At 38.7% G+C, this 18,779-nt stretch overlaps 1 protein-coding gene across 1 annotated transcript; it reads right to left on the reverse strand.

Annotated features, from left to right (window-relative positions):
• Positions 1-541: 541 nt before the first annotated feature.
• On the reverse strand, positions 542-18,416 carry PSMD5 (proteasome 26S subunit, non-ATPase 5). The gene is made up of 10 exons (XM_081150938.1): positions 18,233-18,416; positions 14,358-14,502; positions 13,278-13,391; positions 12,714-12,842; positions 10,660-10,769; positions 8,777-8,919; positions 7,826-8,017; positions 6,475-6,584; positions 5,946-6,086; positions 542-3,117 (listed from the first exon to the last, which is right to left on the reverse strand). Exons 1-10 carry the CDS (start codon positions 18,406-18,408, stop codon positions 2,860-2,862), a joined length of 1,518 nt encoding a protein of 505 aa, XP_081007064.1. The 5' UTR covers positions 18,409-18,416; the 3' UTR covers positions 542-2,859.
• Between the last annotated feature and the right edge of the window lie 363 nt (positions 18,417-18,779).

Here is an 18,779-nt window from a genome sequence, read left to right on the forward strand (position 1 = left end):
AACTATCTTGAAATAAAGTCACATTCACAGGTACCAGGGGTTAGAATTTCCATGTATCTTTTTGAAGGATGCAATTCAACTCATAATACACACTTCCTGATTTCTCTTGTACAATAACTGGGCACAAAATCAGTAGTTTACATCCTGGGTTCTTGGGATTTTAGGTGTCCCCACAGGAATATACTTTGAAAACCTCTCCATAAGACTTGTTGGTTAAATTTTTGAATATGTTACTAAACCTTACTGGGCCTGTTTGTGTACGAAATCAGCCTTGTAGGGATTATGGACTAAGTGAGATATGGCAAGTGTTTAGCATTAGATTTGGCCCATAGTTAAGTACTCAATAAGAGGAAGAAGCAGCATTTAAGAGCACGAGTTCTGAGTTAAACAGCTTAGTTCCAAATATCAGCTCCACTTATTTGCTGTGTGACCTTGTGCAAGTCTTTAACTCTTTGTCTCAGGTGTAAACAGGGCAGTAACAGTACCTAACTCCTAAAAGTGGGAGGATAGCAACATGAATTAACACACGAAAAGCTTTTTTAAATTTTTAAAATATGTCTTTATTGATTTCAGAGAAAGGAAGGGAGAGAGGGAAATAGAAACATCAGTGATGAGTCACTGATCAGCTGCCTCCTGCACGCCCCTTACTGGGGATCCAGCCTGCACCTTGGGCATGTGAGCTGACTGGGAATCGAACTGCGATCTAGTGGATCCTAGGTCGATACTCATAACTCTGGGCTGTGCAACCTGTATAAGGGACTTTAAATTTATCAGGCTTAGTCTTTGTCTGCAAAATGATACTTAACTTGTAAGGCTGTTGAGAAGATAAAATGAGACGATGCACATTGAGTGCCTAACATAAAGTAAATGCTAAGAAATGGTAACTGCTGTTAGTAATCATAGTAAAGAATTTTGCAATTTCCCCCTAGGCTTTGGTCATATCGAATTCCTTGTAGTTCCTCAAATGTGTTCTCTTGTTTTCATATCTGTACCTCTGCTTGCTATGCTGCTCCTCTGTTCTTCACTTGATTTTCTCCTACTGGGTGTTCAAGATTCAGATGTTTCGTTCTCTGGGAAACCTTTCCTCAAGTCTAGAGTAGATGTTTTCTGTTTTCCTCTTTTAGTGTATTTACTATATACTAATTTTCTATTGACCTATTTTTTTCCACCATTAGCCACTTGCTACCTGTGTGATCTTGGAATAAGCTACTTCTTTGAGTCTGCTTCATCTGTGAAACAGATGTAAAAATTAATGAGATAAACTTAGCACTTAGGACGATGTCTAACACCTTCCCTAATGCCAAGTACATAAGCAGTAAATAAGTATTTATGAAATGTAAAATAATTTGCAATTTTTATTTAATCCTTTAAGAAAAATTATAGGCACAAAATCAGAGTGAGTATGTAGGCCATACATAGGAGAGGCAATCTTCTGAACTCTGATGTTAAATAAATAAAAATCAACATCATGAATGAGATTAAGCAGAAGTCACCTTAAAGAGAATGTTTCTTCCAGGCCAGGAAAAGCTGGCTGAAGCCTAATTAGTTATGGAAACATGGAAAAAGGAGACTCAGGGATACCAGAGATGGCAGAAAAGAGATGCTCAATCTGGAGACAAGAGGATTCCAGTCATTTGAGAGCCATTTTGTTTCAGAGTAGGGATGGCTTATCAATGTCACCATGGCTTAAAAGAAACCTCTCTCTAATTCTGAACTGTCATACTCTGACAACCTCAGGCAGAAACTTCCCGACTGGTGATTGGTGCACAGAGTGCTTTGCCCGTTAGAGAGCAGGACACTGGAAAACAGATTGGAACAATTTTTGACAATGAAAAGAAAGTGCATCCTTTGCTAATCAATGAGATGGCATACTGGTTTATAAAAGCATTCCCTCTGTTCTGACTCTGATTATTAGGAGTTTGTTTCTCTCTCTCTGATCAACTCAATATCAACTTGATGGATTTGAAAATTTAAAAGCAAAACCCTCAACAATAATGACCCGCCAATAAATAGAGTCTGGGGAACTTTCTGAGTTAGCATGTTATCAGTCCTCCTCCCCAAAAACCACAACAGAGTAAAATTCATTGATAAATAGCAAAAAAGCATCAAGGAATACTAGAAACATTTTAAAAATATTTATTTTTCAAAGGAAACATAGTAACAAAACAAAAAAATGAAGAGACCTTATTCAAAAGTATTTATTCTTCGTAAAGAAAACATAATTTTAAGATCCTATATTACTTGCTTTTCAAAGACTATTTATATATCCAAGACTTTGTAAGTGGAATCACAAGGGGAAAAAGACCAGAAAAATAAATAAAGAGGTGGTGAAAAGAAACAATTTGGTTCTATTTCAGTTGAAGCAGATTTTACTTTATTTATTTAACTTACTTTAAATCCTCCTTGTAGGATGTTTACTGATTTTTAGAGAGAAGGGAGAGAGAGAGAAACATTGATCAGTTGCCTCCCATACGCACCCGGAATGGAATCAAACCTGCAACCTTTTGGTGTACGGGATGACGCTCCAACCAACTGAGCCAGCCACCCAGCCAGGGTTGAAGCAGATTTTAAAATAAGAGTGTCAGTCCACGAAAATTTTCTGGGAGAACAAAACTTCCATCTTCTTGCAATCAGTATGGCAGTCAAATATGAAAAACATGTATCAATTATGACCAAGTTTGCCTGCTCTCTTGGTTTCACATTGTATGGCAGTGTAGAAACACATCAAATATTGGTGATAAAATTAGGTTTGGCACTCTGATAATTCTGGGGGGATAGATGTCTCTGTTTTGTAAAATATAGAGGGAGTGAAATGCCATAGAAGTTTTGGTCCAAAAATGATCTAGACTCTAGAAGAAATCATTCAGCTCCTTCCACTGCTGTTGTGGAAACAGGTTTCACATAGTATGGACCTTCACTCAGGTAAGTTCTGAGCCTTAAATAATTTGGGTTCCCAAAGATTTCTGCAACTGTCTTGGAATTGGCCAGTGCTTTCACCAGTTCATATTTGGCATCCTTTGAAGCTTTGTCATGCTCCACGGACCGGTCCATCACATACTCTACAAAACCTGGACTGTTAAACATAAGTTTCTGAGCCCAGGGTTGGTTTGCAATGGCCTGAAATAGAAGGCAGAGAGAACATAATTCCTTTGAGCCTTAAGAAGTTAAGTTTGTTAGTGGGATGGCACAATCCTTAGAAAGAAATTTGGCAACATGAACCTTAAAAATGTTAACCTTTTGCTCAAGTAAATTTCCTCCTGGGAATCTGATTTAAGAAAATAATCTAAATATTAAAAAAAATATTTGTATACAGAAATATTCATCACAGTGTGACAGTTACAAAATAAATTTCTAATAGTTAGGGTATGGGTAAGTAAATTATGGTATACAGCAATAAAAAAATTTAATTAAATATTAAGAATTTTTATAAAAATAGGTAAATCTGTTATATAAAAAAATAGATACAAATTATATACATGGCATAATTACAATAGTGGGAAAATAAAAACAAAACTAGAGAAGAAAAGACTACCTGAAAGAAACTCTCACACATGTGCATAAGATGGTATTTTCTTTTCCTTTCTTTTTTAAATCCTCACAGAGGGTATGTTTATTGATTTTAGAGAGAGGAAGGAGAGAGAAACACTGATCAATTGCCTCTCGTATGCGCCCCGAACAGGGATTGAACCTGCAACTTAGGTATATGCCCTGACTAGGAATCCAACCTACAACCTATTGGTGTATAAATGATGTTCCAACCAATTGAGCTACCCAGCCAGGGCAAGATGGTATTCTCCAGAATGTTCATTGTAGCACCATCTGCAGTAGATACTATCTAAATCTTCATTTACAGTAGAATTATATATATTCATGGCTATACAGTGAAATACTAATGACTTTCTAACTGCCTCTTTAGAATAGATAAATCTTAATAACAAAACACTGAGGAGAAAAAGCAAATTGCAGAATGATAGGAACAGCATACCATTTACAAAGTTTAACAATATGTAAAATACTGTAATTTGTATGTATATATAAATATATGTGTATATGTATAGTAAAAGTATAAAATGATTTGTGAGCTTGTAAACCCTGAATTCTTTGACAGTGATTACATCCAGAGAAACAGGAAAGGGAATGGGATTGGACAGAGGTAGCAAGGTATAACTATGTTTGAAATATTTCACCAAGCAAGCAAGCAATATTAACACAAATACTAATAGGAAATATACCAAACATGTACGACTTTATGTGATTTTAAAAATGTTTACTTGTAGTCCCGCCACCGTGGCTCAGTAGTTGAGCGCTGACCCATGAACAAGGTCACAGTTCGATTCCCAGGCAAGGCACATGCTCGGGTTTTGGGTTCGATCCCCAGTAGGGGGCGTGCAGGAGGCAGCTGATTGATGATGTTTCTCATCACTGATGTTTCTCTCTCCCCCTGTCCCTTCCTCTCTCTGAAATCAATAAAAACATATTTCAAAAAAAAAAGTCTATTTCTCAATCATTTTAAAATAATAAAAAACCTTTTACAATGTTTTAAAAAACCTCATTACTACATTTTAATGAAGAACAAAGAACATCAAGTTAATAGCATAGTTCCTTCCTCTCCAAATGTGTTCTGCAGACCAGCAGCAGAAGCACCAGCTTGTTTGAAATTCTCAGGCTCCATCCCAGAACCACTGAATCAGAATCTACACTTCAACAAGATCTTGCAATTTGAGAAACATGAGCTTAGTTAGCAATAGTCGAGGACGAAGGGGGGGCTGAAATAAATACAGCTGTCCCAACAAGTAAATAAAAAATTACTTTCACAACTGTGGCCAACTAAATAGAGCAAAAGGTGGAAGAGTGGGGGGGAAAATAATGTAATAATGAGAATACTAAAACAGGAGCAAAAATGACCACCACAGTGACTTTTGGCAAGGGTGAAACAGTCTAAAGACAATGTTCTTGAAGCTGACAGGAATACTGTATCTTTCAAGACCCTGATCATGTGTCACATCCTGCAGGAAGTCTTACCTCCCTTGTTACCTCCACTCTCCTTGTTCTTTGCCTGGGTAGGGAAAACATGCTGCTTGAGATCCCATTATTAAGATTACTAAAGTCATTACTCTCTTTTCGTGAGCCCACCTACCATGGTAAGTACAGGGCTACAAAGATAAGTCAGATATGGTTCCTATTTTCAACAAACTGTTTAACAGATCAATAAACACTTTCAATATAATGTAATTAACAGAACTCAAGAAGTATCATCCTTACCACAACTCTAATAATTGTATAGTTATATAATTATCTATACAATTATATTTACTGTCTGGGTCCCTCAACAGATAGTGGGCTATATGAAAGAAAGGTCTTTCTATATTTTGTTCACTATTGTGTTCCTAGCACTTAAACTCCACCAATATTTGCAAAATGAATGAATAAATGCAAAGTATGAGAGTCAACATTTCTTAACTTTGTGCGTTTGAGCAAAGCTTACTGAAGAGATACCTGAGCTATCCTTGAAGTATCAATAAAATGTTAACAAGCAAAGTCAGGGGAGAGTGTTGAAAGCAGAGGGCATACAAAGGCCCAGAGACATGAAGCAAGCAGTTTGGTATCACTAGAGCATTATGCCAGAAGGGGGAATGGCCGGAAATAAGGTTCAGGAAGACCAGCCTAGGTCAATAAAGGCTTGCTTGATGGTAGATAAGGAATCTGGAATTAACTCTGTGATTCCACAGCACTTTGTGCTCTGCCACAGCATCTAAAACCGTTTACTGAAAGAATCTGTATACACATCTGTCTCCCTCATTAGTCTATAGTAACAGCAGAGGCCAGAAACTACAATGCACGTGGCATATCCCTGGTATGTGGCAGAAGGCCTGGCTCTTGTAAGTACTCAAGTGTTTAACAGGCAGAATCCCAGAAGGACCTGTGGAAAAGAAGAGGACACCTACCGTGAACACTTTCAAGGCAGCACAGTGTAGTTCAGGAAAGGGCTGATTACTGATGCCACGGAAGAGCTCCAGTGGGTCCCGAGATAAAGAAGAAAACCAGGATTCTGTCATCCTCAGGAGGTCATCAGTCTGCTGCTCAGGCTACAGGAGAGAAAAGAAAAATCTCAAGATACTTGGAAGCCAGGAAACCTGGCTTCTGAAGGCACTCTGTCATTAACTTGCTATGTGATCTCTGCCAAGTCTGGAGCACTTTCCCCTAAACCCAGCCCAGACTGTCCCAGTTTTTTAAGATGAGGTTAATTAAGTAATCTCTAGGATCTGCTCTGGTTCCAATACTCTGTGATTCCACTTTAACTTGAAAAATGTCACCAGTCATATAATGAGGGTCATCCTCTTTTACTAAGAATAAGAAAGATGGCATTTCTTGGGTCAACATTTATATTAAGTTAACCAGTATTATGTTGACTCATACAAATTTATTCTCGCAAATATATCCCACTAACCTTCATTAATTTCCCACTCTACTTACGGGTAAATAAAGAAGAGATGAAACTGCATCCAAACATCTAATTTTGAGCTCTGTTGAGGCATTCTTTGCTTGATATCCTATTTTCATGAGTAATCGTTCAAATCGAGTTCCTTTGAAGGAAGAGATAGTTTTTATTGTCATAATATACAAATAACATAAAATTTACCATTTAACTATTTTTAAGCATACAGCTCCATGGCATTAAGTACATTCACAATGGCCCAGCCGGCATGGCTAAGTGGTTGAGCATCGACCCAAGACCAGGAGATCACCATTTGATACATGGTCAGGGCACATGCCCGGGTTGCAGGCTTGATCCCTGCTAGGGGGCATGCAGGAGGCAGCCGATCAACTCTCTCTCATCATTGATGTTTCTCTCTCTCCCCCTCTCTCCCTTCCTCTCTCTGAAATCAATAAAAACTTGTTTTAAAAAAAGTACAATTCACATTGTTGTGCAACCATCACCATCATCCATCTCCAGAACTTCTTCATCATTTCAAACTGAAAGTTGTACTTATTAAATAACTTCCCAGCCCAGCTGATGTGGCTCAGTGGCTGAGCATTGACCTGTGATCCAGGAGATCCCAGTTCGATTCTTGGTCAGAGTACATGCCCAGGCTCGATCCCCAGCGGGGGGCGTGCAAGAGGCAGCCCGTCAATTACTCTCATCATTGATGTTTCTATCTCTTACTCTCCCTTTTTCTCTCTGAAATCACTTAGAAAAGTACATATAACAATGATACTAGTTGTGATACACAACAGTATATTAATTTTGAATATATATTTCACAAGGGTTTTAACAGTGCTACATATTATTTTTTTGTGGCCAATTCATAGTGCTTTCAAAATACTCATGGATGTTCCATAGAAGTATCACTCTTAACATCTTGTAACAAATTTTTGTTTTTTCTTCCTTAACATTACAAATATAAAAATGTGTCTTCAGTAAATATTCACAACCCTGAGAACTAGTTGTTATACCCTTTTCTAAAAGTGAGGAAAATGAGGCTTATAGTAGTGAAGTGAGTAAATAAAATTCAAAAAGCTAAGTCAGTGTTACAACTGGGACATGAACCTAGATCTTTCTGACTCCAGCCCATGGGCTTTGTACCACAAATACTATTTAAGGAAGATGTAGAGGGGAGTGTTTGGTCCAGGCAAGTTAAAAAAAAATTCACTAATAATTATGAGACTTTTTAGGGATGAGTCCAAGGTCATAGTAATTAAAAGATTGCCATATATAAAAGTAGTTTCTACAATGCAACTAATGTACCAGCCACTAAACTTATATATCAAATCCTTATCAAAAATTAAGATATCTCTAAAGATAGCCAAAACAAGTCATATCAACCTGTCTTCTGTAAGACCTGTTTTCCTTCAACATTGGATCCCAGGATTCCAATCGTATCCACTGCTACGCCAATCATGGTGGGGTCCTGACTTTCTGTCATTTCAAAGACTTTTTCCACAAAAACAGGGTAACGCTCGCAGATCTGTTGAGGACTATCCATGATAGCCAGGTTTCCAAAAAACTTCACAAACCCTAGAGATATTTACAAAAAATATATTTTAATAGGGCGAAGAAGACAGCATAAGTTGCGGGTCCTATGTTTTCACAGAGAAAGTAATAAACTACAGGCCAGAAGAAGAAAGGTTATGGTACTGAATTGCCTGGAAATTAGACAGACCATAAGGAAATATTGAAGGGCCTGAAATGTGTGGTCCCCAGGGTGTTAATGGAGCTAGGTTCTAATACTGAAGCATCGTTACATGCAAAAGGGAAAACAAAGAACAAGGACCAATGGATACGAAGCACAAGAAGGTAAGTCTGGAAGTCATTATTAGAAAGAAATTTTAAAACATATTTTCTTCAATGAAATAATCTATGCTACCGAAAGAAGGAATAAATCTCCACTTTCTGGAAGTGCTCAAGAAAAACTAATCAACCATATCCTTGAACAGAATGGCTGGAGTAGTTCCTACATTAGCTAAAGATTACAACTCAGAGATTTGATGAATCTGTGAATATACTATAAATATCATTACTAGTATTTTTATTTTTGTTTCTTTTGGCTGAGATGCAAAGAAAACTATCCTAATGCTCTAAACTGCAGTATTTGCAGAAAATCAGAATCAACAGTGCACGGCTCCCAGAACAATAGATTCTACCTCATTAAGGTGATATGGGTTGGGTATCATCTCAAGGGAACAAGCTCTAAAGATTATCCCTGGCCTTCTCTGGTAGAGATAACTCAGAAACAAAACATGCACCATTGTTTTCACAGGCATCAATATTTCTTACCTGGCAAATAGAAGCTAGAGAAAGGGTCTGAATCTGCCCCAACAATTATATTAGATATCTGATCAATTACTCCTTCTTGAGCAAGGTACTGTCGTCCATGATGAGTATATGCCAGTGATGTCACCATTTCTATACAGGTGGCTCTGAAATGCCAAGATTTTGCATATGATTAGCATGGTTTATGAATTGTTTTCATGTAGGTTTAACTCTTCCCATGAAATCTGCAAGGTCAATAATCCTGGCTCTCCTTTTCAGATGAGGGTACATGATGAGAAAACTGCAGTGACTTGTCCACAATCACATTTTTATTACAAGGCAGAGTTTAGATTTAAATCTTAACATTCTGACTAACGGCCCACTTATTGTTTCTACTATAACATACCTACTTCCCAAGAGATTTTTAAAATAACTTTTGTCTTATCATGAAATCTCAAATATATACAAAAGTAAAGAGAACAGAACAGTAAGGCCCTGGGTACCCATAACCCTGACTGTATAGTTATCAAGACTTTGCTTTACTTATTTCATCTCTTTTTTCTCTATTTTTTGCTGAATTAGTTTAAAGCAAGTTCTAGTCATCTTATCATTTACCCCTGCATGCTTTAGTAAACATGAATATTTTCTCACACAATTATAATGCCTTTACCACCTATTCAAAAATTAATAGTAATTCTAATACCCAACCATGATCAAATTTTCCCAATTAACTAAAAAAGTATTTTCATAGTATTTTAAGTGACTATTTGCAGGGGTTTTATCTTATGTCACAAAATCTGAAACATAGCTAAAAAAATTAACAAAATTAATTTCCTTATTAGAAATATTTTGAAACAGTGTAACTGGTGACTGATCTGTGCATATGAGTTTAACAATTTCAGTCACATTTAAAGAACATAGGACAACCAGAAAATCATTTAAGGGAAGAAAATCAAAATCCCGTGCACACAAAGATAACTATATTGCTATTATAACAGCAAAATACTTGAGGCACACCAAATGTTCAACAGTGAGGATGCATTAGTAAATTGTGAAATATCAACAAGGAAGCATCTGACAAATATTAAAGGGGACTTAGGGAGTAGAGGGCTGGGAGTGAAAGGTTTGAAATTAACATTTGAGGACCTATGCCAGCCATTGTATTGGTCTCTATGGTAAATGAGCTTAATCCTCATATTATCTTCTTTATAGATTTGTCATTGTTCCATTTCGATGAGGAAACTTGAGGTGCAAAATGGTTACAATTTTCCAAGGTCAAACAGCTAATAAGTAGAGATGCAAGCCCAAGTCTCACTCATTTTCAAAAGTCCATGTTTTCCTATCATGCCATAGTGCTATTATTTAACAACGCCAAAAAAATGTATATGGTAGCACACTAAGTAATGCAAAATGGCAGTTATCATGTGATTGCAAATTTTTAAAAGTAGACACATATGCCTAAGGACAGGGAACACAATCATTCAAAAGTAGCTGTATTGTCATATGGGACTTTGCTAAGTTCCAGTATATTGTCACCATATCACTTGAGCAATTTTCTAAAGGCCCCTTCTTCAGGACATACATTTGTCATTAGATTGCAACCTGGACAACACTAGGGAAATCCCAAGCTTATTTCCTGGCCCTCCAAAGGAGGAGATTTCATTCTAAGAACTCTTGCCCAGCTGGCGTGGCTCAGCAGTTGAGCATCGACCTAGCATCTAGGAGCTCGTGGCTCAATTACCGGTCAGGGCACATGCCCGGTTGTGGGCATGATCCCTAGTAGGGGGCATGCAGAAAGCAGCAGCCGATCAATGACTCTCATCATTGATGTTTCTCTCTCTCTCTCCCTCTCCCTTCCTCTCTCCGAAATCAATAAAAAGGAAAAAAAATTCACTCAGCCAACATACCTGACCAGCACATCCTCCCCAGTCAGCTCTCTGAGGAGCTGGGTTACCAAACCACTGGTGGTACAGTAGTTTAGAGATTCTGGTGACACAGAAGAGATCTCCACAATTAGCTGAAAGACAAGACAGAAAAGCCAAAGGTCAGAACAGCTCCAAACTTGTTAAATCTCATTTTGTGTTAAAGGCAGGACTAGGTACTGTATATGGATTTAAAAAAAATCTATTATTTGTCTTAACAACTAGGAAAATTTCATTGAACACCTAAGAAATTACTTTGGGCCCCAGCCGGGTAGCTCAGTTGATTGAAACATCATCTCGTACACCAAAAAGGTTGTGGGTTCTGTTCCCAGTCAGGGCACATATCTAGATTGCAGGTTCAATCCCTGGTTGGGGCATGTAGGGGAGGCAACCAATCAATGCTTTTCTCTCTCTCTCTCAAATCAGTAAAACATATCTTTAAGCGAGGACTGGAAAAAAAAAAAAATTATTCTGGCACAGAACACTCCATTATATCTGGGTGTATCTGTACTTTTTTAACAAAAGAAATCATCACCAAGGTACAAAAGCCTTACAGCATCAATAAACAGACTATAAAATTCATACATGCATGCATGCATTCTGTCAGTCACTCAATCATTTGTCAAGTAAGTTCTGAGGGCTTACTAGGAGACAGAGGATACTGAAGGATTTCAAGCAGAGAAATGACAGAACTAGATTTGAATTTATTTTTAAATCCTCACCTGAGGATATGTTTATTGATCTTAGAGAAAGAGAAACATCGATCGGTTGACTCCTATACTCACCCCAACGGGGGATCAAATCTGCAACCTTGTTATGTGCCCTGACCAGGAATTGAATCCGCAACCTTTTGGTGTACGGGCCCATATTACAACCAACTGAGCCACACCAGCCAGGGCCAGATTTGGATTTTTAAAAGATCATTTTGACTGCATGTGAAGATAGACTAGTGGTGACAAAGATGGGTAAGAGACCAGTTTGGATGCAAATACAGTAGTCCAGGTGAGAGATACTGGTAGCTTAGACTAGGGTGCTGGTGGCTATGCTATTTCAAGGCAAAGAAATGCTTGGGTTTAAGAAAAACTGACACATGATGACTGAATAGATATGTGGCTGGGAGAACAAGGCCTCATAGAGAAGAAGCTCAAGGTCTAATACCCAATCACATGGACTATGAGACAGGGCCAATTTGTTGCTGTTTTTTATTGAGGGCATGAGGTGGATGGAAAAGATCAGGAGTTTGATTTCAACATGAATGTCAGGGGCCTAGAATATGTCCAAGGGGGACAGAGTGAGTAAGCAGTTGGACATGAAGGTCTGAGCTCAAAAGAGAGGTTTGGGTTGGAGGTTTACATTTGAGAGTCATCATAATCCTAAGTGGAAAGTGAAATCACAGTATGAATAAAATTGCCTAAAAATGAATACAGATTACAGGGAGAAGAGGCTTGGGACTCTGCCTTCACAAACCCCAACAATTAATAGCTCAACAGAGGATAATGAGCCAGGAGACTTAGAAGAAACAGCTGGAGAGGCAGAAGAAAAATCAGGATAGCTCGGTACCAAGGCACACAAAACAAGAAAGTGTTCTCAACGGGGAATAAGACTGCAGAGGATTTGTTTTAGATATGCAGCATATTAACTGCATGGCCTTGGGTCAATTACTCCATCAACAGCAAGGATAATGATGTATAGGGTTTACTGTGACAACCAGACAATAGTTGTGAGGATTTAGCACAGTGCTCAGTGCGAAGCTGGTGCAAATGGGAACCATTCCTTCTTACTACTACAGCTGTTTTTCAAAATTTAGTTTCAATGGTATCACCTCTACTATAGTACTTAATAAAGCAGTATATGTATTTTTATATGATTGCCTCACACACTAGGTGGGGAGTTCATCCCTATATCCTCAGTACCTTGTATAGGGCTCGACACAGACTATATACGCAATAAATACATGTTAAGTGAGCCCTTTTGTATTCCAAGGTAGCCCTTACTACATTCTGAATTGTAGGCATCAGAAAGTGTACTTTTCATCTTACCTCATAGACCCTGTATCGAACGATGTCATTTGTTTTCATTACAGTTTTCAAATCATCCAGCAGATTGTTTTCAAATAAAGCCTCCAGTCCAGCTTGGGTCAGTGATATTCTTGACAGAGATTTAATGGCCTTATAAGGAAAAAAATCTCAAGTCATAAAAATACAAAATATTAATTAATATCTACTTCATAAGATTGATGTGAAAATTAATGTATGGAATGCACCTTGTCCAATAAGCATTCACCGTTTTAGCTATTACTATTTATAATTGGAAAAATACATAGTATTCTCAATAGAAAATAATGGTGTAAGTTTTGCTTCTTAGGAAGTAACCCCATGTAAACCCTATGATGGATAATTTAGGTATGTGCATTCTAGAAAACAGAAGGAGCTTACTAGTACTTATTTGACACCACTTATTGGATACCATCTATATGAAACTGCAAATTCAATTACACAAATCATCCCTTCTAAACTTTTACCTCTCAATCCAGAAAGCCTTTCTTTGTCTTTCAGGACACTACTAACTCTGCATGTTTAAGCTGATAGTTCTAGCTGACTCACCGCTTTAGCTACAGATAGACTCTCTCCGCCAATACAATAAATGATTTGTTTTAATAATTCAGGATTATTTAGAATTTCAGTAACAGCTTCAGAATTTTCAACAATTCTTCCAACCTGAAAGAAAAAAAAATCAGTAATACTCTTCTAAGGTAGGGTAACAGGCAAACACATGATGGTCAAATTACCTTAGTGTGCAGTTATTTTAAGAGTTATTGATTAAAACTATAAAACAAGTCATTAAAATTCTAAATGACCCAAATTCATTAAAGCCAAACAAACATATGGCATAGTCACACCTTTGAAAGGAAAAGTGGGTAAAGAGTTTAGACACCTCAGTGAGTGAAAGCAATACAAATCCTAGTTCTATCCATTTTTAGTTGCACTCAAACCCTGGGCTAATTAAATAACTTCTCTGAGCCTAATTTCTTGTCTGTAAAATGGGAATACAATATTTAAGTGCAGGATAATAATGAAGACTAAATAGGTAAAGCACATACTACAGTATCTGGCATATAAATGATAAATCAATACTTTACCCAATTTGTTGAATAAACCCTTGAGAGGAGAAAAGGAAAAACGTAGTTGAATACCTACTGCATAAACTAAAAGCTCACCTCCTAATGTTCTCAGCAGCAGTTCTGCACCTAAATAGTAGCATGTTTTGATTATCAGGGTGATTAAGAGTTACTGTTTTAGTTTGTTGGTTTAGTGACCTTTACAATAGAACTTCGTTCAAGCCACTATAAGACTTAACATGGGAATCTTTTTCTCTAGACTAGGGGCTCCTTTAAGGAAAGAAATAAGCTTTATCTATCTTGGTAGCTCTACCAGCATATGGTACAGTGCCTGGCATGTAAAAGTAACTCAGTATCTGATGAATGAATGATGCCAATGATACTTAGAACTTACTTTAGCTTGTACCCCCTTGGTCATAGTTAGCTACATACACTAGAATAGACTAGACACTCCCTAGGGACAGAGAAAGATCATGTTTTCTTCATCTCCCTGCACAGAGCCTAGCCCAGAGCAGGTGGTCACTAAATTTTGGTTCCCTTATTACAGGATAGCAAAATTTCATACCTGGGATAGAGTGAGGATTTTTACAGGATCATTGGGATGAGTCAGTCCTCTCTGCAGTTCAACCCTGAGGTTCCGGGCCACATGAACTGGTTCCAGAGCTTGGAGCAATCTCTCCAGAATGGATACACACAAAGTAGTCTGTTCCCTAACAGAGACACCATAGATAGATCTCATTAGTTCATGTCCTGTCAGGAAGAAAGGAATCTAGTATCTGACACCTGGCTCAATGAGGATCTCCACACAGTCTCCTCTTCAAAACACCAGCTTCTACTTTAACATTAAATGTTTATTAAACATTTACTAAATACCTATTATGTGGCTCTACCATTATGGGGCTCTACCACTTAGCCATACCTGCCAGGGCAAGAAGGGGTTTTAAAGCAGATGTAACACGATGAGATCTGACTTACAGAAATCACTCTGTGTCAGTGCTAGAGAAAGAATTTTCAGTTAGAAGACAGTTTATGGTGAGGTGATGAAAGAGTGAAAGAAGTAAGTAGCAGTAGGGATGGAGAAGAGGGAAAAGGTTCAAGAGCTATTAAAGTAAATTAATTGTAATTTGAATGACTACCAGATGCAGATGCAGAAGGTGTTTCACGAATAACTTCCTTGTCTCTTAATAGGCAGTAAAAGCAACTGAGCACTCATACACTGCTAATAGGGAGCATACTATTAAATTAGCATGATCTTGCTAAAAAGTGATTAAGCAATAAATAGCAAAAACCTTAAAAATCAACATATCCCTAAGATAACTGAAAACATATGTTCACACAAAAATTTGTACATGCATGTTCATAGCAGTGGAAACAGCCCAAATGCCCATCAACTAAATGCATAAATGTGGTACATCCACACAATGGAGTATTATTCAACCCTAAAAAGGAATGAAGTACTTATGCATACTACATGATCCTTGAAAATATTATGCTAAGTGAAAGAAGCCAGACACAAAAGGATGATGATTCTATTTACGTGAAATGTCCAGAATAGATAAATCCAACAGAAAGCAGATCACTGGCCGCCAGAAGCTGGGGGAGAGGATAAGAGAGGAAATGGGGAGGGACTGCTAATGGGTTTCTTTTCCTTTTAAAAAATAATTGCGACTCTGACCAGGTAGCTCAGTTGGTTAGAGCATCGTCCAGATACAGTAAGGTTGAGGGTTGGATGTCTGGTCAGGTCACAAACAAGAATCAACCAAGGAATGCATAAATAAGTGGAACAACAAATTGATGTTTCTCTCTATCTCTCCCCGTCCCCCTCTCTCTCAAAATCAGTAAACAAAAAAACTGCAATTGCACATACCATAAAATTTCCCATTTTAACCATTTTTAAATGCACAGTTCTGGGCATTAAGTACATTCACAATGCTGTGCAATAATCACCAGTATCCATTTCCAGAATTTTTTCATCTTCCATTAAAACTGAAACTCTGTATCCATTAAACACTAACTCTCCATTTTCCCTTTCCCTCAGCCCCTGCCAACCACCATTCTACTTTCTCTCTGTGAATCTCACTACTCTAGGTACCTCATATAAGTGGGATCATACAATATTTCCAAGAAGAAAATTTATGGATCACAAATATTTATAAATTCTAAATTATGAAATACAAAGTGTTTTGTAGTCACACACTACAGATGTGCATGAAATGAAAAAGTTGCCATCCTATCCTTCTAAGTCCTATTTCCATATTAATAGTTTCTGCTGTACCTTTCAGATATTCCCAATTTATACCAGCCTGGAGATTATAATCCTTTTTCAAAATTACTCATAGTGGAATCACAAACTCCTATAATTCATCATTCAACACATATAAGAGACTTTTCCATGTCCATATATATAGATCTAGCTCACCTTTTCTAATAGCTGCATAGTGTTACACGGTAATGTGTCAAAATTTATTTAGAATTCCTTTTTAATGAATATTTAGATTGTTTCTAGTTTTTTTGATGTCTTTTTCTGTTAGAATACCCCTGTATATACATTTTGTGAGCAAGTATACCTGCATGTTAAATTCCTATAACAGGAATTACTGGATCAAATGGTAAGTGAATCTAAAATGTTGGTGGATCTTCAGGTTATACTACAAAGCCACTGTAATCAAAATAGCCTGGTACAGGCACAAGAGCAGGCATATAGATCAATGGAACAGAATAGAGAACCCAGAAATCAACCAAGCCTTTACGCTCAATTACTATTTGACAAAGGAGGTAAGAGCATACAATGGAGTAAAAACAGTCTCTTCAATAAATAGTGTTGGGAAAACTGGATGGATACATGCAAAAAAATAAAGCTAGACCACCAACTCACAGCATACGCAAGAATAAACTCAAAATGGATAAAAGACTTAAATGTAAGTTGTGAAATCATAAATATCCTTGAAGAAAACACGGGCAGCAAAATCTCAGACATCTCTCGTAGCAATCTGTTTGCCGATACATCTAGGGCAAAGGAGGCAAAGGAGATAATAAACAAATGGGACTGCATCAAAATACAAAGCTTCTGTACAGCAAAGGAAACCATCAACAAAATGAAAAGAGAGCCCACTGTATGGGAGAACATATTTGCCAATGATACATCTGATAAGGGGTTAATTTTCAAAATATATAAGGAACTCATACAACTTAACAAAAGGAAGACAAACAACCCAATTAAAAAATGGGCAAAGGACCTAAATGGAAACTTCTCCAAAGAGGACATACAGATGGCTAAGAGACATGAAAAAATGCTCAACATCACTAATCATCAGAGAGAGGCAAATTAAAACCACAATGAGGTATCACTTCACACCTGTCAGAATGGCACCATCAACAATCATCAAATGACAAGTGCTGGTGAGGGTGTGGAGAAAAGGCAGCCCTAGTACACTGCTGGTGGGAATGCAGACTGGTGCAGCCACTATGGAAAGCAGTATGGCGTTTCCTCAAAAACTAAATATGGAACTGCCAATTGACCCAGTGATCCCATTTCTAAAACTATATCCTAAGAAACCGGAAACACCAATCAGAAAGAATTTATGTACCCCTATGTTCATAGCAGCACAGTTTACAATAGCTAAGATCTGGAAACAGCCCACGTGCCCATCAGTAGATGAGTGGATAAAAAAACTGTGGCACATTTACACCATGGAATACTACGCAGCTGTAAAGAAGAAGGACCTCGTGCCCTCTGGGACAGTATAGAAGGACCTGGAGAATACTATGCTAAGTGAAATAAGCCAGGGAGAGAAAAACAATCACATGACCTCACTTGGATGTGGAATCTAATGAACAAAATAAACTTGATGAACAAAATAGATCCAGAGACATAGACGCATGGAACAGTCTGAGGAATTTCAGAAGGAAGGTGGGGGAAGAGATTAATCAAAGAACTTATATGCATATATGCATAACCCATGGACAGGGACAATAGTGTGGAGAAGGCCTGGGGAGGGGAGGGGGTGGACGCTGGGTGGAGGGGATCAATGGAGAAAAAAAAGGGATATCTGTAATCCTTTCAACAATAAATTTTTAAAAATAAATTAAAATAATGTTGGTGGATCTTGCCAAGTTGCCAAGGATAGGACCCCTTCTTTAGAGGAGAAAAAAAGTCAAGCACTTGTACACATGATTGTGGAGTCCCCCCTCAATTCCTATTTCAAAGATGAAGACAGTGAGGCCAGGAGATGGTCAGGGGCGCAGCTCAGAGGCTGGACTTGAACCACGCCTCTTGCCTCTCAGCTTAGGGTCCTTCCCTCTCTGAAATTTCAGCTGTTTTATTTCTTAACCTTCATTTGCGAATGGGTAAAGCTCTCCCTTCATCCTTCCCGCCCCGTCTCCATACTTGCGGTGTCTCTCCGCCCCCTCCATCCCGCTCAACCTGCGGGGTCCTCTCACCGATGGTTCTCATTGAGCAGGGAGAAAAGTGGGCCAAGACGCAGCTCCGCCGCGTGCTCGCGGAGCTCGCTGAGTGGCACTGCCTGCAGCACCGACTGAAGCGCGCGCAGCTCTTCCAGGGGCGCTTCCAGCCGGGACACATCCCTCAGCAGCGCGAGCGCCTGGGCGGCCATCATGCCTCTTCCAGCAGGAGCCCGGCCGCCCTCCGGCTTCCCGGCGTGCTCCTCCGAGTCTCGCGAGATCTCAGGGACGCTGACTCTGTCCGCTGGATTTCGGCCCTGACTGCGAACCGTCCGGCCTCAGCGGTAACGGGACGGAGCTGGCGAGAACGCTTGTTCGGGGACTGCCAAGCCTCGCGAGACGTCGGTCCCTTAGGTCCTTCGTGGTTGTAGGGTCGCGGTCTGGCGTCATCTTGGGCGCCGCTCAATGGGTCACGCAAGCGTACGTTTCCGGGCGGCCCTCGTATTTCCCACGGAGCGGGAAGGCTGGCCCAATGCCTGGCAAGCGGAGCAGGGAGAATGAGCACCAACCGAAGGTTAAGCGGTCT

This window comes from Miniopterus schreibersii (genome assembly GCF_964146895.1).
Source record: "Miniopterus schreibersii genome assembly, chromosome: 11".
In the NCBI taxonomy this organism is placed as follows: Eukaryota; Metazoa; Chordata; class Mammalia; order Chiroptera; family Miniopteridae; genus Miniopterus; species Miniopterus schreibersii.